General features: G+C 38.0%; 1 protein-coding gene and 1 pseudogene across 1 annotated transcript; one reads left to right on the top strand and one right to left on the bottom strand.

Moving 5' to 3' along the window:
• Window positions 1-5,670: 5,670 nt before the first annotated feature.
• On the top strand, window positions 5,671-7,109 carry Tubg1-ps4 (tubulin, gamma 1, pseudogene 4; annotated as a pseudogene).
• A 1,548-nt stretch (window positions 7,110-8,657) lies between these two features.
• On the bottom strand, window positions 8,658-9,557 carry Vom1r80 (vomeronasal 1 receptor 80). The gene has a single exon (NM_001009518.2). It carries the CDS (start codon window positions 9,555-9,557, stop codon window positions 8,658-8,660), a length of 900 nt encoding a protein of 299 aa, NP_001009518.2.
• Window positions 9,558-21,387: the final 11,830 nt, after the last annotated feature.

Genomic DNA, 21,387 nt, shown 5'->3' with positions numbered 1-21,387 from the left:
TTTAGGTGTATTCAGTGTTTAAAACCTAAATGTCATGGCAATAGGGAAAATCTCAGTTGTTAAGATCACTTGCTGTCTTGCAGAGGACCCAAATTTAGTTTGCAACACACAATTTGGGCTACTTGAGGAACAGTTTTTCTGAGAGCCCCTTTCCTATTATTCTGAAGAAGGAGCTCCATGTTTCACTTGGGTGACTGTACACTGCGTAAATGATACCATCATATTTTCAGGTCTAGTAGATACCGGTTCTGATTTTACAATTTCTAAGAGACTTCAAAGGTATAGTGATTTTCATTAGTAAAAGTAAGGGCTGATGTGTGTCAGGTGACTGATGGAATTAGGATGATCCACAGTGCGACCTAAAACTCAAGCTGTGGCTTTTTCCACAGTCCCAGGATATATAATTAAGATAAAATCTTAGAAATTCGCAGCATTGATGAAAGAAACAGCTCTTACCTCAAAAGTGCCTAATGCCCCAGAATACAGATAGAAATTACGCCAATATTCTCTCTTTTAATGTGCAATCAATTTTATAAACTTTTTATATTTTTGCAGAACAAAGAAGCTATCAGTCAAGACAAACTTAAAATGCATTGTTAGCCATATTAGAGCAGGGGGTATAGTGAGAAAGAGGAAGCTGTTTATAGACCAAGATATATCTGATAACATTCTTAGCTCTCAGATTGGTGATGGCTAGTATTCTGCTAATTTAATAGGTTTTAACAGTATTATTTATTATCTCAAGAGTTTAATTTCAATTATTGGCTTCTAAAATGTTCTCTATCTGGTATCATGAAATGTTTACTTAGATACAGTGTGGGTCAAGAAATGTTTTTTCCCAGAGGCTAAAATTGTCCTGAGATAATGTTATAAATTTCTACTCCCACAAAATCTCTTAACATTACTGAAATTCCAATCTGCCCACAAGCCTCTGTAAACACCATTCACAGCAAGACACAGCCTCTTTTCAAGAATTGTAATTCATAGCAGAATCCCCACATTCATATACTGTGATGGTTTGTATATGCTCAGTCCAGGGAGAGGAATGATTAGAAGGTGTGAGCCTGTTGGAGTAGGTGTATCATTGTGGGTATGGGCCAAAAGACCCTCACCCTAGCTGCCTGGAAGTCAGTCTTCTACTAACATCCTTCAGATGAAAATGTAGAACTCTCAGCTCCACCTGAACCATGCCTGCCTGGATGATGCCATGTTCCTGCCTTGAGGTTTATGGACTGAACCTCTGAATCTGTAAACCAGTCACAATTAAATAGTGTCCTTATAAGAGTTGCCTTGGTCATAGTGTTTGTTCACAGAAGTAAAACCCTTAGATATATCTTTATCCGCTGTGTGAGTACTATTATGGTTGGAAAGCACAAGTGGAGGCCATGGGGTTGCTCTTATCACAGAAAATAGGGAACCCTAAATAATATCACATTCCCAGAGGGATTACAAAAGTTAATGTCACCTTCAAAGATTAAAAAATACAGAGGTAATCATTTGTATAACATCTCTCTATTCTTTGACCTGTACAGAAAACAGATGGGGGAGACCATGGTGGGGCATTAATTCTTGGAAAATGACTGTTGGCTATGATGAACCCAGTGAGGATGTGATGTAAATTATGTTTTAAAATGTTATTTATGAACTCTTTTAGCTATTATTATGACCCAGGCAGCCCTGCAACAATAGAGACAGCGTCCTGTGAAATTAAGCTAAAGTCTAATTATTGGGCAAATTTCCCCAATCCATTTTCTCTAAGGTAGATTATTAATTCCCCAGCTATGCTCTCCAAGTACTTTCTTTTTGAGTATCATTTCTGCTCAGTCTGTCTTCAGTGGTCCTTTCACTGTGCCATGTGCTCCTGGTCCATCATGTCTGATGGAGACCTTTCGTACTCTCTGTCTTCTTCTTCCTCCCTTCTCTATTTTCCTTGTTCTGCCTTGCCTCTTTTCTCCTTCTGTTCCCTACCAGCCATCTCTAACAGGGTAACTAAAATCTTGCAAACTTCTCTGTTCTCTATAATAATAGACTGTAGCCACTTTAAATAGGCTTTAAATAACTTTAAATTAGGAAGTAAGGTTTACATAACAAAGGCTACTGTACTCGAGAATCTGCTCCTCAAGGGAAAATAGATCTTGGGGTACAGAATTTAGCCCATGTGCACCCGGCAGCACCAGAACAACCACCAACAGTGTGACTCCAATGGCACTTGTTATACCAGATGTGAATTCTTTTTTTGGGCAGATTAACCTAACTCTGATATGTGTAAGTAGATAGTGACCTTACAAATGCTTTTTAAAAATACTCGTTCATCAACAAAAGAACTTCAGGGGGAATCTCCATCCCTGACCTCAAGCTGTATTACAGAGCAACAGTGACAAAAATTGCATGATATTGACTCCCAGAAATAAAGCCACATACATTTGGAGGCTTGATTTTTTTTAAAGAAACCAAAACCATAACATTGAAAAAAGAAAACATCCTCAACAAATGGTTCTGTTCCAACTAGATGTCTACAGGTAAAAGAATACAAATAGAACCATATTTATTACCCTGCACAAGACTGAAGCCCAAGTGGTTCAAGGGCCTCAAGATAAAACCAGATACACTAAATCTAATAAAAGAGAACTTGGGAAATAGCTTTGAGCACATTGGTACAAGAGACAATTTCCCGCACAGAAGAACAATGGCTTAGGCTCTATGATCAACACCTGATAAATGGAACCTCATGAAACTACAAAGCTTCTGTATGGCAAAGGACACTATAAATATGACAAAAAGGCAGTCTACATATTGGTAAAGATCTACATCTGACAGAGGGCTAATTTCCAAAATTTACAAGAAACTCAAGAAGTTAGATACCAACAACCTATCAACAGTCCAAATAACTCAAGGGAAAATTGGGGGCATAAAGCAACAGAGAATTCTCAACGAAGGAATCTTGAATGACTGAGAAGCAGTTAAAGAAATGTTCAAAGTCCTTAATCATCTGGGAAATGCAAATTAAATAACTGTCCGGTGCCTTTTATTTTAGTTTAAATTATTTTTGTATTTACATTCCAGTTGCTGTCCTCCTAAGTCTCCTCTTCCACAGCTCCTCATTCCATTCCTTTTCTCTCTTGCCTTTAAGAGGGTGCTCTCTCCCCACCAGCCCCTTCCCTGGGGCTTCAAGACCCTCAAGGATTCACCACAACTTATCCCCCTGAGGCCATATGAAGGACCTGGGACCAGACTGTGTATAGTGTATGCTCCTAGTTGGTGGCTCAGTATCTGGGAGCTTCTTGTGGTTTGAGTTAGTTGACACTGCTGGTTTTCCTATGGGGTCATACTTCCTTTTTCAGTTTCTTCAGTTCTTCCCCTAATTCAGCTAAAGGAGTCCCTGACTTTAGTCAAATGGTTGGATGTAAGTATCTGCTTCTGTCTCACTCAGCTGCTGGCAGTGCCTCTCTGAGGACAGCCATGTCAGACTCCTGTTTGTAAGCACATCGTAGCATATTATTGTCAGACCTTGGTTCACATTCACCCCATGACATGGATCTGTATTTGGGCCAGTCACTGGACTTCCTTTAGTCTCTTCTCCATTTTGTACCTGCAGTTTTTAATCTTTTATTAATTTTTATTGGATATTTTATTTATTTACATTTCAAATGTTATCCCCTTCCCCAGTTTCTCATCTGCAAATGCCCTATCCCATCCCCCTGCTTCTATGATTGTGATCACTCACCCACCCACCCAATCCCACCTCACTGCCCTATCATTCCTCTACACTGGGGTACTGAGCCTTCACAGGACCAAGGGCTTCCCTTTCCATTGATGCCAGATAAGTCAATCCTTTGTTACATATGCAACTACAACCATGGGTCCCCTCCAGTGTACACTTTGTTTCGTGGTTTATTCTCTGGGAGCTCTGGGGGTTCTGGTTGGTTGATATTGTTGTTCTTCCTATGGGGTTGCAAATCCCTCCATCTTCTTCAGTCACTCCTCTAACTCCTTCCTTGGGGTTCCTGTGCTCAGTCCAGTGGTTGGCTGTTTGCATCCACATCTGTATTTGTCAGACTCTGGCAGAACCTCTCAGGAGACATCCATATCAGGCTCTTTTCAGCAAGCACTTCTAGGTATCTGTAATAGTGTCTGGGCTCGGTGTCTGCAGATAGGATGGATCCCTAGGTGGGGCAGTCTCTGCATGGCTTTTCCTTCAGTCTCTGTTCCACTCTCTGTCCTTGCATTTCTTTTAGACAGGAACAATACTGTGTTAACAATTTTGAGATAGATGAGTGGTCCCATGTCTCAATGAGGGGCTGTACCTAATGTTTGGATGTGGTCTCTAAAGGTTCTCTCTCCCCTTGTTGAGTATTTCAGCTAATGTCATCCCTGTTGGGTCCTGGAGCCTCTTGCTTTCCTAGCATCTGGGACATTCTAGTGGCTACCCCCAGTTCCCCAACACTGCTACATACCTCCATTCAATTTCCTGACCCTCTGTACTTCTCTCCTGTTTCCTCCCACACATGATCCTGCCCTCCTTTCCTTCCCTCTCCCTTCCAGGTCTCTGCTGCCCTCTACCTCCCATGATTTTTTTTGTTCCCCTTTCTAAGTAGGACTGAAGCATCTACAGTTTAGTTTTCCTTCTTCTTGAGCTTCATATGGGATGTGAGTTGTATTGTGGGTATTCTGAAAACACTTTTATTTCAACCTCTGTTTTAAAAAAATTAATTATCATGACCTTCATTAATAAGATCATAAAGATAAGGTCAAAACAATAGTAGGAACATTTAAAGGGTCATATGGGGAAACTTAACACAATAGAAGTTTCCTAAAATATATACAAATAAAAAGGCAATCTAAATGAAACAAACAAATAACAAGGAGACATAGTCCAAAGTGAAATCTATCATCACCAAATTAAGCTACCAGTACTGGTAATTGTTTACATTTAATTGAGATATTTTCAAAAGGATTACATAGGAAACTCCAAACAGTGACTGTTAAGGCTATTGTTTGCTATCCACAAACTGATGATAAAGCCATATGATATTCCTGAGGATATCACTTACACAACTCATTGAACATGAAGATATGGAGGTTCTAACTATCGAGATGCTTTACCGTAACTGTTCAGAGTTCATGATATTGGGAAGTACCATGCATACTACATGAACAGATAGTTAAACACCAACCCAACTAAAAAACTCTCAAACTATAATAGTGACTAGCCAGCAAGATATGATTGTGCAAGAATAACAAAAAGCCTGTGAAACTAACCAACCTACATCTGGTTTAATTTAAATCATGTACTCCATGAAATGAAGCCATTGCCAATACTGCTTGTATAGTCAAGAACCTAAAACTAGATAAGCCAAGGGCCAAAGAAGAAAAATCAAGCACTGGTGTTCTTGTGAAAGAATGTAGCAATAAAATGTTCTTAATGACACTCTACTGGACTCAAAAATCTGAGTCTTGTTAAATCATCATCACAAAAGCTTCCTCAATCAGCAGATGGGAAGAAATACAAAGACCCATGGTAGAAAAATATGTAGAGAGTGAGAGACCTTGAGACACTCAGTTCTATATAGGATGGCTCCATTAAATTATTTTGCTCAGGGCCCAGGGAGCTCTGTGGAAGAGGTGATAGAAACAAGAACCAAGAGACTGCAATGCTGATGTCTGAGGGTGATGCTGAGAGAAATCATCAGCCTACATTTGGCTAGTGGGGCAATCAGATTGGGTTCAAGTTCTGGAAACAGTTGTGTGCTGAGCATGGCATCAGTCCGAGGGATCATAGAAGAGGTCATCACTGAGAGTGCCCAACACAAGGACCTCTTTTTCTACCAGGCAGATGATAAGCATTAAATGCTGTGCTACTGGACCTGGAGCCTTGGGTGATCCATTCCACCCTCAACTCCCCTTATGCCAAGCTTTACAACCCAGAGAGCATCTACCTGTCTGAGCATGGAGGAGGAACTGGCAACAACTGGATCAGCAGATTCTCCTCGGGAGAAAAAATCCATAAGGACATATTTGACGTCATAGATCGGGAGGCAGATGGCAGTGACAGTATAGAGGGATTTGTACTGTGTCACTCCATTGTTGCGGGGACAGGCTCTGGCTTGGGCTCCTACGTCTTGGAACAGCTAAATGACAGGTAATCCCCAAAAATAGAGTAGGCATACTCCGTGTCCCCAACAAGATGAGTGACCTGGTGGTTCAGCCCTAAAACTCCCTCCTCAAGTTAAAGAGGCTGACCCAGAATGTGTGGTGGTGCTGGACAACATGTCCCTGAACCTGATCAACAAAGACTGCCTGGACATCCAGAACCCATCCTTCTCTCAGATCAACCAGCTGCTGTCCACTATTGTGTCAGCCAGCACCACCACCCTCCGCTACTCTGGACACATGAACAATTATCTCATCAGCATCATTGCCTCACCCATTCCCACCTCTTGGCTGCACTTCCTCATGACTGGCTATACCTCCCTCATAGTCAGTGGCCAGTGTGAGGAAGACAATGGTTCTGAATGTCATGAGGAGACTGCTACAACCCAAGAACATGATGGTGTCCACAGGCCGGGATCGCCAGAACAACCACTGCTAAATCACCATCCTCAACATCATCCAGAGAGAGGCGAACTCCACCCAGGTCCACAAGAACCTGGACAGGATCTGGAAAAGGAAGTTGGTCAACTTCATCTCCTGGGGCCCAGCCATTCAGGAGGCCCTGTCAAGGAATTCTCCCTAACTGCCCTCAGCCTACTGGGTCAGCAGGCTCATGATGGCCAATGACACTAGTAACCTCTTGCTTTTTGAAAGGATCTGTAACCAGTTTGACAAGCTGCAGAAATGGGAAGCCTTCACAGCACAGTTCTGCAAGGAGGGCGTATTCAAGGACAATTTTGATGAGATGGACACCTCCAGGGAGATTGTATAGCAGCTGATTGACCAGTACCATGCAGCCACATGACCAGACTACGTCACCCAGGAGCAATGAGTCACCCATGACAGGGACCCTCATCTGCCTTACTGATTATTTCAGGCCCTGCCTGGCTGACTACCCCTCAGAGCATAGATCGGGGACCTCATAAAATCACTGATATACACACGCACTGTCTGTTGACCTAGGGGCAGGTTTACTTCTTTGAGAGTATTTATCTTTTAAAAAAAGGAGTGGATGTAAAAAATAAGAACCAGAGTAGATTTGGAGGATGCCAAAGGGATGCGAAGGAAACTAGGCCTTCTAAACACAGCACAATGGATACATACAAAGTAAGAAACTGTGGCAGCATGCACAGAGACTGCACAGATTACACCTGATAGTGTCCTAGAGTAAAAGTTGACACAAGCCCATCCCTAACTCTAAAACTATCTTTCTTTGATACCCAGTTGCAAATGAAAAATTAGTTTTTTCCAAGGGTGTCTAACTTGGGGAAATAATCACTCTGCCCTACAGAAGATGACCAACACAAAATGATCTCAATTTAATCTTTACAGGTCCTTTACAAGTGTATGACTTCAGGTTTTATATTCTTATAAGGAACTTGTGTTGAACATGTGTGCTTCTATGTTATGTCTGTATGTCATCTACTACTGAATATGTTTATTGTTCTTTTCTTTGACTCTTTTTCTCCTGTGTTTTTCTTTATGCTGTTTTGTTTAAGTGTATTTTAAATTATGATCATTTAGTTTATTATTATTAATTATATGCCTTTTGTTTCCTAAGGAGAAACAGAAAGAATGTTGATTTAGAAGGGAGAGAAGATGTGGGAGAACTGGGAAGGCTAGAAGAAGGCGAATATATTGTGTGAAAAAACATTTTCCAGTAAAGGAAGAACAAAATTGTTAAATGGTGGGGTATGGTTGAACCCTATTGATCCTAGAACAGAAGGGACAGAAATAGAAGAATCCTTATCTGGCAAGCTCTTATTAGGTAACAACCTATTTGGTAGGATTCAGGTAGAGAAGAGACACACTTTATCAGAGCATGTGGTGAATATCTTCTGAAAAACAACTGGCCATGAAGTATACATGAATACATATCCTTTGTCTTTGAAAATATTCACAAGCCTACACATATTCAAAAACCCACATTGTATATATGTATCTGCATATAACTACTTTTTATTTACCAATAATATTTCAATAAATGTGGGTGAAATAAAAATAAACACACATATAAAGTTTCATATAAGACTAATTGAGTAACTGTGGTTAAAAATGGGAAAACATAAATTTGCATTAACTTCATTATCCAGAGAAAGTTGAATTAATAAACAGAATTAAAGCTATGTTTTGGACTAAACTTTATGAATGAGTACGGATCAAAATGCTTTCAAAAAAAGGCTTATAAAGTAACTCTCAGTGAAAAGCTTGTTTTAAATAACCTCAGCATCAAAGACACTTGTAAGATAAAGCAAAAAGAATAAAGAAGAGAATTAATGTGGAAAGAGCAATGTATTCTATACAAAGAACTTAAGAAATAGTACTTGGCATCTGTAAAGTCAAAAGAATATATGTATATAATACCACAAACTTTATTTGAATCATAACAAGAATGTCACATTGCTACTTGAAGAACTGAAGTTTAAAAAGGTATGATACTTGTACTTTTACATAAAATAAGTGAATCATTTTTAAAGGAAGAGTAATAATCATTTTTTAAGACAAATCTAGTGGCACTTGGAGTGCAAGTTTTTCAGTACACTGATTACTCTTTTATCAGAATTGATTTGTACCAAAGGAGTAATTGTGGGATAGGCACACATCACAAACTTCTGAACTCTCAGGACAACTGGGTCATACATCCATAACAGGATTGAGGTGAATGAGATGATAAAGTCCACCCAGTAAATGACCACAAAGAAAATCACCAGCAGCAAGACAGTCTGAGTGGCCCTTTTCTCAGGGGATGCTCTCAGGTGGCTAATGCTATGAAGATGCTTACATTGCCTCTGATGTCTATACAGGATAATCACTACGTATACACTTGTGGTCAACATGACTCCTATGAGAAATACATCTCTGGACATTGTTACTATTAAAGTTAATCCCCTGATGATGTAGTTCATGGGGAAGAGTGAGCAGGATTTAGTGACCCTCATCTGGTGGTTCTCACTTACATTGCTAAAACCAGCCACATAGAAGATCCACCTACTACTGAATGACAAATTGAAAGACCAAAGATATAAGAAAGCATAGATGATGTTTGTTTTTACTTTACCCTTAAATTTTGCCAACAGCGAGGTACTGGGACTGATTGTGACAGCCTGGAACACACCCAGGAGGCAGGTGATGCAGACAGAGAGGCCTCTCATCACTCTGTTTATGTAAAATGTTGTCTTACATTTGAAATCATTTTCAAATTTTAGTGACTCTAATATGTTTGGAAGCAAATTATCTCCTTCAGTGAGGATCATCATTATGTGAATGAAGGTCAGTTGACAGGAGATCAGGTCCATGGGCTTAGGTCTGTCACGCAGTATTATGGAAGTATAGAAAAAAAGGAGAAACATATTGGCCAGGACTCCAAGCCCAGCTTGGATATAAAGGAAGTTATCTAATGAGGACATGTGGAGAGTATATTCATCTTAAGAGCATAGTAGAGGCATATTTCATGTATCTGGAAAAAAACAATGTATATGTGAAACTTGAGATTCATGGGACAGTTTGTTTATATCATTCTTCTATTTTGTCACCTAATTCTCCATTAATTTGCTTCTTTAACTTCTGATATTCCAGACTGTATATCAGAGCTTACATTTCTATATACCATCCATGTATCTCCTTGATATAAAAATTATAGATAATAAATGCCTACATGGCCATATGTGTATGGAATGAACACTTTGCTCGTGCACTTTAGTAGAGTGCCTTAGAAGTCCAATCCTATTGATTTCAATTGTCTCATTGAATAGTTAACTCCTAGGACAGTAGTGATAAATACAGATTATTAATCATATCCATGTAATTGAACAAAATGCATGTTGGTCTGGGAAAATAAATCACAAAAGTAATTCAAACATCACACAATTCTGTCTCATATTCCATAATTTTGCTATTCTCTTTTGCAACTATCCATGTTTGGACTCATAATTCTGATGTAATCACAGTAATAATTCATGATTTTCTAACTATTTTAATCACCATAATGTTTATTCCAATTAATTGTTTTGTAATGCTTTTCATGAAATTTTACATACTCAGAATTGAGAATCAAAGACATACATACTTTGGGGGACTTAGTGTACTTTTCACACTCTATTAATAATTTAACTTTTACAGTTATGAATAATCCTAGATGAATTCCAATTCACTGCCCATCATATTAAAACCTTTTGTGAATAATAATTAATGATTAAAGAACTACTATTTTTTCTTCCTTTATGTCGGGAAGAAAGTAAATCACTAACAACATGATTCCTTATGGCGTTTTCTTGTTACCTATTGTTCTTCTTTGACCTAACTACCCTCTTTTCTATATTTGTTTTCCCCACATTTACCTAAGAACCCACCCATTTTCCCATTCTCTCTTTAATAAGTTTTGCCCTGATACTCTTTTTTAACCTTCTCCACTTCTTCTGGATGTGCCTGCCTGTTTCTGACTAAGTAGCACTGTCTTTCCCATTTCCTTGATCAGATACTTGTATCCTGCTATTCTGCTTCCACACTAACACCTATCCTGGCAATGGTCTGGTTTTGCTTCCCTCATTTCCATAGTTTTTAAAGGTTACATAATCACACCTGATGATGTGGAGCTAGGAGCCTCCAAGAAGAGAGAACATGTGACATTAGGACAAATACTATTTTCCATACACTATGACAAACATGTAATGCTGAAGATGACCCCATTGATATTCTGTTTGGGAATTACTGCTTGAGATCCCATAAAGTTGTAAACAAGGTCCCAAGTGTTGTTGTATAGCACCAGGACCCAGAAATTTCACAGTTTCACTCAAAAGTCATAACTTTAGTGTTTATGTAAGTTGCTTGGTTTGGTTACCAAGATCATGTAATTGTTGAATTGATTTAATTTGGAACTTTAAAATCAGCTTTGTGATAAAGTCATATAAAATGACTATATTGACCCATAATCTTGTGAGAAAAAGAGTGCCTAATTATATTTTCCAGTTCACTTTTATATTCCTCGTGTGGAGACGCATGCATGCACGTGTAGAAATAATGTGACGTTAGTGGAAGAGACCATCCTATAATGTTCCCATGAAGATGACGTGATAAATCACACATTTTATAATTGTATGATTTTTGGTCCTAAAATGTTTAACCTAATAAAGGATTGGAATCATCTCAGTAGCCAGAGATAATCATTTAATTCTCTCATCAACATATATTTACAGTAGAACACTGATATGCTATGTGCAGAAAAGCTTTGGGACTAAGGCTACAGAGATGAATTGTTGATTAAGAGCACTTTGAACTTTTACAAAGGACTTTTGTTTGATTTTCAGCAATGACATGATAGCTCATGATCAACTGTAACTCTAGTTTGTAGCAATCCATTGCCTGTGACATGCAATGTTGTTGGTACACATAGATGCAGGCAAGCAAAAATTCATGTATGTAGAATAAAGAAATAAATATTGTATAATTATATAAAAACTCCAGAATAGTACTTAACTCAAGCCCTGCTCTCCACATTGAAAGAATAGTAGTTATATACCAACTTCTAAATTGCAAATGCACAAAAGATATATGTATAATAATTTTATTACTTTACATATATTAATATAGCACATGTAATATGAGTAATATAAAAATGGTAATATAAGGTAACAGATAGTAAACTTACATTTTTTTTCTTTTCCCAAAGATGTTCTTTAAAAAAATCTCTTCACATCCATTGCTTTGCAAATGTTTGTCACATACAGAAAATGACACATTATTTAATTTTCTCAAGTAGCATCTTTCTCTGGGCCTCACTGAAGCTGAGACTGGGCCAGGAAAGACCATAGGTACCATAACTACAGAGCTGTTAATGTATGCGTACACCGGAAAAATTCACTTGGTTTATTTGAATTGCAGTGCTGGGGGATTTCAGATTAGTTTAAACTCCAATATTTAGTTGTAAGTACGAAAAGCCAAAGTATGCCAATGAAATTTATAAGGATGTAGAAACATCACTATTAAATTAACCCAGGACAACAAACAAAGCAGTGTGCAGGGAGTTGTCTCAAGATATGTGCAATGTGAGACCATTAGCTCTACATTTTTAAAGAAAGATCTCTTTACCGCCTCATTTTCACAAGTTTTGATTTGGGAACAGTTTGCTTTATGAATTTATGGTGATCTTTACTTTCTGTTTTATGGACATTTAGTAATCTAAGGGACATTTAAACATAATAGGTAACAAGTGTCAATTTTATTTTAAGCTTCACCACACTTAGTAAGGACCTAAGAGCAGTATGACTGGTCAGAGAGAATTAAATTGAGTATGTTACTTTCAAGCAACAAGATACATGGTGTTGACTGATGGTCCACTGTCAGCAACAAGCATAAATCTTCAGTAATCTCAGGAGATGAAGACCTTAGCCACATAAGCTAGTTCTATGGGATCTTTATGAAATAGATAGTGACAGAAGAAATAAACACTGATCACTTATTACTAAGGTATTAACTCATAGCTATTACCTGATCCCTGTAAGTAACTTAAATGGGTGAATTATTCTTCGGAAATTGAGTTTAGCCCAGTGTAGTGGTAAGCACACAGACGCTGACCAGAAGTTTGCAAACTGACACTTACAAGCCAGTTCCCCTGAAATGAAGCAGCAGCAGCAGCAGCAGCAGCAGCAGCAGCAGCAGAGGTGTTCTTGAAGAGAATTCATGGAAGCAGTCATACCCAGATCATCATCACAAGTTGCATGCCGTAATTTTGGAAAAAAATACGAATATGCTCACTGGGAATGTATGTGTGTATATAACTCTCTCTCTCTCTCTCTCACTCTCTCTCTCTCTCTCTCTCTCTCTCTCTCTCTCTCTCTCTGTGTGTGTGTGTGTGTGTGTGTGTGTGTGTGTGTGTGTGTGTGTAATTAATTGACCACTGAGACTAAAAATTGAGCAATGATATAGTGTGGGCTGGGGCTGCTGACATGAATACCTTTACATGAAAAACTGAGACTTATATAAAATATGCTTGGGAAATAAAATGAAATTCAAGGAAAATGAAGAATCTGTCCTCTGTTTCTGATTGACTTTATCAAATGCATGGGCCCTGCACAGTGTACCAGTTCAGACATTTAATATGAATTACCAAAAAATTTGTGTGATTGCAAACATAAACTCAAGAATTATCATTTGGATATTTTAGTATTGATACTCTGGGGCCAGTGCCATAATGACATTATCTGGCAGTATTTTGTTCCATTAAAAAAAATCAATTTCATAATTCTACACTACCTATTCTACAATTAAATATTTGTGTGTTTGTGTTTGCGTGTGTGTGTGTGTGTGTGTGTGTGTGTGCATGTGTGTTAAGGAAAAATAGAGAGGGAGATAGCAACTTGTAAAATTATAATAGCAATTGTTTTTTTAATTATTGGATGAAACCTTGAGGTATTTGACTTTAAATAATTTTCTCACTGCTAATGAAGAGTTTACTAAAAAACATATAGCAGTTGCAATGTTAAAAGGTTTAGTTTAGAAAACAAAATATTAACTCTGAATCCATCTTCATTGAAACACTCAATTACCTACTGATACTTATAAAGTTCACCTGTTTGAACAATTAGCTTACATGGATTAAATAAATGAGCAATGTGAGATTTTCAAATCATTTTGAGCTATATAGAAAAGATTTAATTTATTAGAAACCTTTATAATAGAATAAACAAATCTCTCAAATTTTTTAAAAAAGTTAACAATAAGACATGTTAAAAATGTCTTAAATTTTCCTAGACCTTGAGTTGAAACATTCCTAAGAATTCCCAAGTGTATAGAAACATAACCAACTTGAAAAATTACTGATAGACACTAAATTAGTTAATATTTCTTGTATATTCCTAGCTTGTTTCATTGTAGAAAATGCAGTAATTGACAGTCAGATAATCAGAGAAAAGAAGTAAAATAAGAAAATACAAAGCATAACTTAAATGAAGATAAATACTATAAATGTACTCCTGCACACCAATAAATGTGTGTTTTTGTTTTCACCCTGTAAGGTATTTCAATGTTTTGTTACAGGGATGGAAAACTAACACTGTTGGCAATTGGAATTCACAGAGTACACACTCCAGAGAATTTTCTTTCAGATGTGCTCTCTAAATGATTGCATCTGGAGTGACTCTTTACATGCACATTCATTGAAAAATTATGGATTTCATGACATGTTCATTCAACATATAATACCTATTGATGAATGTCGCTCATTAGCCTTTCCTGTTCCTCTCTCCATCAATCTGCTAGGCCCCTGTCCTCTTTCCAATAGTCCCTTCCACTGTCACATATATAATCAGGGACTACATTAAGTTCTTTTATAAATTGTTACAAATGATACCTTCATGACTACAAGCATCTGCTGATTTCTTATTATACAGGATGTCTCAAAAAGTAATATTCTAAGAAGAGACTTCTATAATCCTATATTACAGAATGTTCTGCTTCCTTCTGTCACCTACCGCTCTCACTTAAATGAAGAAAATAAGAAACACTCACCAGGCTTGGCCTTTGACAAACATCCTTGAAGAATGTGTCCCTATGAAGTAGTTATAAGGAAGAAATGTCATCAGTTCATTTCCCTCTAGTCCCATAATTATCATGTCATCTAGAGAAGGCAGTTTTCACATTGAGGTTGTTACAACATGGTGCCATCAAATGGGAAAATGAACTTCCCTAATTCCAGGAAAAGCATAGAGTAGGAACAGCTGAGCTCTAGGTTTCCCATGTGTGACCTATTCTTTGCAGGCTATATGGGTCAGTGTGGATTAACTGATCCCAGTCCCTGTGAACAAAACAAAAGTAATAGTAATAATATTTCACTTTATTAAAAGAAGTATAAAACTTTTAAGATTCCCCAAGGTATTCTTCTGTTTCTAAAGCATTTATGGTCCCCTCCATAATTGCTTGACAGTGGCTTCAGTGTCTCATTTTGAAAATATCAGTTCTTGTGATAAAATTAAGAAAATGCTACCTCCTCCTAAAACACCTAGGAAGAGTAACCTTTCTTGCACAGCACACAGAAGTAAGGTACTGCAACTGTATTATCAGGAGAAACTGTGATGTGTGGCTGGTATATAGCTCAATGACAGAGTGTATACCTAGAATGCTTTGTATATGTGCGGGACCATGACATAAGTCAAACCTTCAAGTTATAAGCACATGGAGGGGAAAATAATATCATGCCTATGCCAAACACAAGAACTTCATTAAAATTATAAACAAAACCAGTCCAAAGACACATACATTTCACACATGAAGCACAGACAAAATAAAAAAAAGACAAAAGCAGAATAATTCTATGCATCTATAGAAAAATCACTGAGTATAACAGAAATAAAAAGTGGATTGAAAGCTCTAAGAGAAAGTTGCGAGTCACATAGAATACTCATTGTGAGGAAAAATGAACTTCCCTAATTACAGCAAAATGTTGTAGTAGAAACTGCTGATCTCCAGGTAAACTTTTAAAGCCAGAAGAGCCTGCTGCAATATATCCCAAGTGCTAAATGACAGCTAAAGGTAAATATTATAGTGAGCAAAACTATTGCCCTGCTGAAGGAAGAACAATTTTCCAGAACGTAGACAGCCAAAAGAAATGCTTTACTCAACAAACTAATCAAATGGTAACATGGGAATCATTATTTTGGGCTTAAAGTAGGGTTGGGGTTATTGTTAGGAATTGCTTTTGGTATTTTGTTTTTTGCCTTTTTAGATGAATTTGAGAATTTCTTTTTCTATATTTGGAGAATTGTGTTGGGATTTTGATGAGGATTGCATTGAATCCGTAGATTGCCTTTGGTAGGGTAGCCAATTTTACTATGTTATTCTGCAAATCTATGAGAATGGGAGATCTCTCCATTTTCTGAGATCTCCTTTGATTTCTTTCTTGAGAGACTTAAAGTTATTGTCATAGAGATTTTTCACTTGCTTGGTTAGAGTTACCCCAAGATATTTTATATTATTTGTGGGTATTGTGAAGGGAATTGTTTCCCTAATTTCTTTTTTTTTTATTAACTTGAGTATTTCTTATATACATTTCGAGTGTTATTCCCTTTCCCGGTTTCCGGGAAAACATCCCCCTCCCCCCTCCCCTTCCTTATGGGTGTTCCCCTCCCAACCCTCCCCCCATTGCCGCCCTCCCCCCAACAGTCTAGTTCACTGGGGGTTCAGTCTTAGCAGGACCCAGGGCTTCCCCTTACACTGGTGATCTTACTAGGATATTCATTGCTACCTATGAGGTCAGAGTCCAGGGTCAGTCCATGTATAGTCTTTAGGTAGTGGCTTAGTCCCTGGAAGCTCTAGTTGCTTGGCATTGTTGTACATATGGGGTCTCAAGCCCCTTCAAGCTCTTCCAGTTCTTTCTCTGATTCCTATTCTCAGTTCAGTGGTTTGCTGCTGGCATTCGCCTCTGTATTTGCTGTATTCTGCTTCCCTAATTTCTTTTTCAGCCTGTTTATTGTCTAAAGGAAGGCTACTGATTTATTTTAACTAATTTTATATTTGGTCACATGCTGGAGTTGTTTATCAGCTGGAGTTCTCTGGTAGAATTTTTGGAGTCACTTATATGTACTATCATATCATCTAGAATGATTCTTCTTTGCCAATTTGTATCCCCTTGATCTCTTTTTGTTATCTTACTGTTATCTAGGTAGCACTTCGAGTACTATATTGAATCGATATAGGGAGAATGGCATCTTTGTCTTGTCTCCAATTTTAGTGGGATTGTTTCAAGTATCTTTCCATTTAATTTGAGATTGACTGTTGGTTTGCAGAAAATTGCTTTTATTATGTTTATGTATGGGTCTTAAATTCCTAATCTCTCCAATATTTTTTTTAATTCTTTTTTTTTTCAGAGCTGGGGACCGAACCCAGGGCCTTGCGCTTGCTAGGCAAGCGCTCTACCACTGAGCTAAATCCCCAACCCCCTCTCCAATATTTTTAACATGAAGGGGTGTTGTATTTTTTCAAATGCTTTTTCTGCATCTAAGAAGATGATCAGGTGATTTTTTTCTTTGAGTTTGCTTATATAGTGGATTGCATTAATGGATTTTCATATATTGAACCAACCTTGCATGCCTGGGATGAAATCTACTTGATTGTGGTCAAAGATGGTTTTGATGTGTTCTTGGACTCAGTTTGCAAGAATTTTATTGAATATTTTTGCATTGATATTCATAAGCAAGATTGGTCTGAAGTTCTCTTTTTGGGTTGGGTCCTTGTATGGTTTAGGTATAAGAGTAATTGTGGCTTTAGAATGAATAAGGTAGTGTACCTTTTGTTCCTATTTTAAGAAATAGTTTGAGAAGTATTGCTATCAAGTCTTCTTTGAAGGTCTGGTAGAATTCTGCACTAAATCTATCGGACCCTGGACTTTTTTGGTTGGGAGGGTTTTGTTAAGTTCTTCTATTTCCTCATGGGTTTTGGGGTTGTTTAGATTGTTTACCTGTTCTTGAGTTAACTTTGGTATGTGGTATCTGTTGAGAAAACCATCCATATCATCTAGATTTTCCAGTTTTGTTGAGTATAGGCTTTTGTTGTAGGATCTGATTAGTTTTTGAATTTCTTCAATTTCTTTTTTTATCTTTATTAACTTGAGTATTTCTCATTTACATTTCGATTGTTATTCCCCTTCGCGGTTTCTGGGCCAACATCCTCCTTACCCCTCCCCCTCCCCTTCTATATGGGCTCTCCCTCCCCCTATTACCACCCTTCCCCCAACAATTATATTCACTGCGGGTTCAACCTTGGCAAGAACTAGGGCTTCCCCTTCCACGGGTGCTCTTACTAGGCTATTCATTGCTCCATATGCAGTTGGAGTCCAGGGACAGTCCATGTATAGTCTTTGGGTAGTTGCTTAGTCCCTGGAAGCTCTGGTTGGTTGGAATTGTTGTTCATCTGGGGTCTCAAGCACCTTCAAGCTCTTTCAGTCCTTTCTAAGATTCCTTCAACGGGGGTCTCGTTCTCAGTTCAGTGGTTTAATGATGGCATTCGCCTCTGTATTTGCTGTATTCTGGCTGTGTCTCTCAGGAGAGATCTACATCCGGTTCCTATCGGCCTGCACTTCTTTGCTTCATCCATCTTATCTAGTTTGGCGGCGGTATATGTATGGGACATATGTGGGACAGGTTCTGAATGGGTGTTCCTTCTGCATCTGTTCTAAACTTTGCCTCCCTATTCCCTGCCAAGGGTATTCTTGTTCCCCTTTTAAAGAAGGAGTAAAGCATTCGCATTTTAGTTATCCTTCTTGAGTTTCATGTGTTCTGTGCATCTAGGGTAATTCAAGCGTTTGGGCTAATATACACTCATCAATGAGTGCATATCATGTGTGTTTTCTGTGATTGAGTCACCTCACTCAGGATGATATTTTCCAGTCCCATCCATTTGCCTATGAATTTAATACAGTCATTGCTTTTGATACCTGATTAATATTCCATTGTGTAAATGTATCACATTTTTGGTATCCATTCCTCAGTTGAAGGGCATCTGGGTTCTTTCCAGCTTCTGGCTATTATAAATAAGGCTGCTATGAACATAGTGGAGCATGTGTCTTTGTTATATGTTGGGGCATCTTTTAGGTATACGCCCAAGAGTGGTACAGCCGGGTCCTCAGGTACTTCAATGTCCAATTTTCTGATGAACTTCCAGACTGATTTCCAGAATGGTTGCACCAGTTTGCAATCCCACCAACAATGGAGGAGTGTTCCTCTTTCTCCACATCCTCACCACCATTTGCTGTCACCTGAATTTTTAATTATAGCCATTCTGACTGGTGTGAGGTAAAATCTCAGGGTTGTTTTGATTTACATTTTCCTTATGACTAAAGATGTTGAACATTTCTTTAGGTGTTTCTCAGCCATTCGGAATTCCTCAGCTGTGAATTCTTTGTTTAGTTCTGAAACCCATTTTTTAATAGGGGTATTTTACTCCGTGCAGTCTAACTTCTTTAGTTCTTAGTATATTTTGGATATAAGCCCTCTATCTGTTGTAGGATTAGTAAAGACCTCTTCCTAATCAGTTGGTTGTCATTTTGTCCTAACAACTGTGTCCTTACAGAAGCTTTGCAGTTTTATGAGATCCCATTTGTCGATTCTTGATCTTAGAGCATAAGGCATTGGTCTTTTGTTCAGGAAATTTTCTCCAGTGCCCATGCATTCGAGATACTTCCCCACTTTTTCTTCTATTAGTTTGAGTTTATCTGGTTTGAACTGGAGGTCCTTGATCTTCTTGGACTTAAGCTTTATACAGGGTGATAAGCATGGATCGATCTGCATTCTTCTACATGCTGACCTCCAGTTGAACCAGCACCATTTGCTGAAAAGGTTATCTTTTTTCCATTGGATGGTTTTGACTCCTTTGTCAAAAATCAAGTGCCCATATGTGTGTGGGTTCATTTCTGGGTCTTCAATTCTTTCCCAATGGTCTATCTCTCTGTCTCTGTACCAATACCATGCAGTTTTTATCACTATTACTCTGTAATACTGCTTGAGTTCAGGGATAGTGATTCCCCCTGAAGTCCTTTAATTGTTGAGGATAGTTTTAGGTATCCTGGGTTACCTCCTTAGTCTGACTCAGGGTTTATCTATCTTGTTGATTTTCTCAAAGAACCAACTTTTGGTTCTGTTGAATCTTTGTATGATCCTCTTTGTTTCTACTTGATTGATTTCAGCTCTGAGTTTGATTATTTCCTGACTTCTACTCCTCCTGGGTGTATTTGCTTCTTTTTGTTCTAGAACTATTAGGTGTGCTGTCAAGCTGCTGACATGTGCTCTCTCCTGTTTCCTTCTGCAGGCACTCAGAGCTATGAGTTTTCCTCTTAGCACAGCTTTCATTGTGTCCCATCAGTTTGGGTATGTTGTACCTTCATTTTCATTAAATTCTAAGAAGTCTTTAATTTCTTTCTTTATTTCCTTGACCAGGTTATCATTGAGTAGAGCATTGTTCAACTTCCAAGTATATCTGGGCGTTCTTTCCTTATTGTTGTTGAAGACCAGCTTTAGACCGTGATGGTCTGATAGGATGCATGGTATTATTTCTATCTTTCTGTATCTATTGAGGCCTGTTTTATGACCAATTAAAAGGTTAGTTTTGGAGAATGTACCATGAGGTGGTGAGAAGAAGGTGTATCCTTTTGTTTTAGGTCAGAATGTTCTGTAAATATCTGTTAATTCCATTTGGTTAATGACTTCTCTTAGTCTATCTATGTCTCTGTTTAATTTCTATTTCCTTGATCGGTCCATTGATGAGAGTGGGGCATTGAAATCTCCTACTATAATTGTGTGGGGTGCAATGTGTGCTTTGAGCTTTAGTAAGGTTTCTTTTATGTACGTAGGTGCCCTTGGATTTGTACCATTTAGGATTGAGAATTCATCTTGGTGGATTTTTCCTTTGATGAATATGAAGTGTCCTTCCTCATCTTTTTTGATGACTTTTAGTTGAAAATCAATTTTATTCGAAATTAGCTGGCTTCTTCAGAGCATTTGCTTGGAAAGTTGTTTTCCAGCCTTTCACTCTGAGATAGTGTCTGTCTTTGTTTCTGAGATGTGTTTCCTGTAGGCAGCACAATGCAGGGTCCTCATTGCGTATTCAGTTTGTTAGTCTATGTCTTTTTATTGGGGAGTTGAATCCATTGATGTTGAGAGATATTAAGGAATAGTGATTGATGCTTCCTGTTATTTTCGTAATTTGATGTGAGATTATGTTTGTTTGCTTTTCTTCTCTTTGTTTTGTTGTGAAGACGATTAGTTTCTTGCCTCCTTATGTTGGGCTTTAGCATTTATTATCCTTTGTATGGCTGGATTTGTAGAAAGATATTGTGTAAATTTGATTTTGTCATTGAATATCTTGGTTTCTCCATCTATGTTAATTGAGGGTTTTGCTTGATACAGTAATCTGTGCTGGCATTTGTGTTCTCTTAGGGTCTGTCTGACATCTGTCCAGGATCTTCTGGGTTTCATAGTCTCTGGTGAGAAGTCTGGTGTGATTCTGATAAGTCTTCCTTGATATGTTACTTGATATTTTTCCCTTACTGCTTTTAATATTCTTTCTTTATTTTGTGCACTTGGTGTTTTGACTACTATGTGATAGGAGGAGTTTCTTTTCTGGCCCAATCTATTTGGAGTTCTGTAAGCTTCTTGTATGTTTATGGGTATCTCTTTCTTTAGGTTAGGGAAGTTTTCTTCTATGATTCTGTTGAGGATATTTACTGGTCTTTTGAGCTGGGAGTCTTCACTCTCT

This window comes from Rattus norvegicus, chromosome 4 (genome assembly GCF_036323735.1).
Source record: "Rattus norvegicus strain BN/NHsdMcwi chromosome 4, GRCr8, whole genome shotgun sequence".
NCBI classification, from domain to species: domain Eukaryota; kingdom Metazoa; phylum Chordata; class Mammalia; order Rodentia; family Muridae; genus Rattus; species Rattus norvegicus.
Note: the sequence above shows the minus strand (reverse complement) of the source record. Positions and strands in the feature narration are given on the sequence as shown.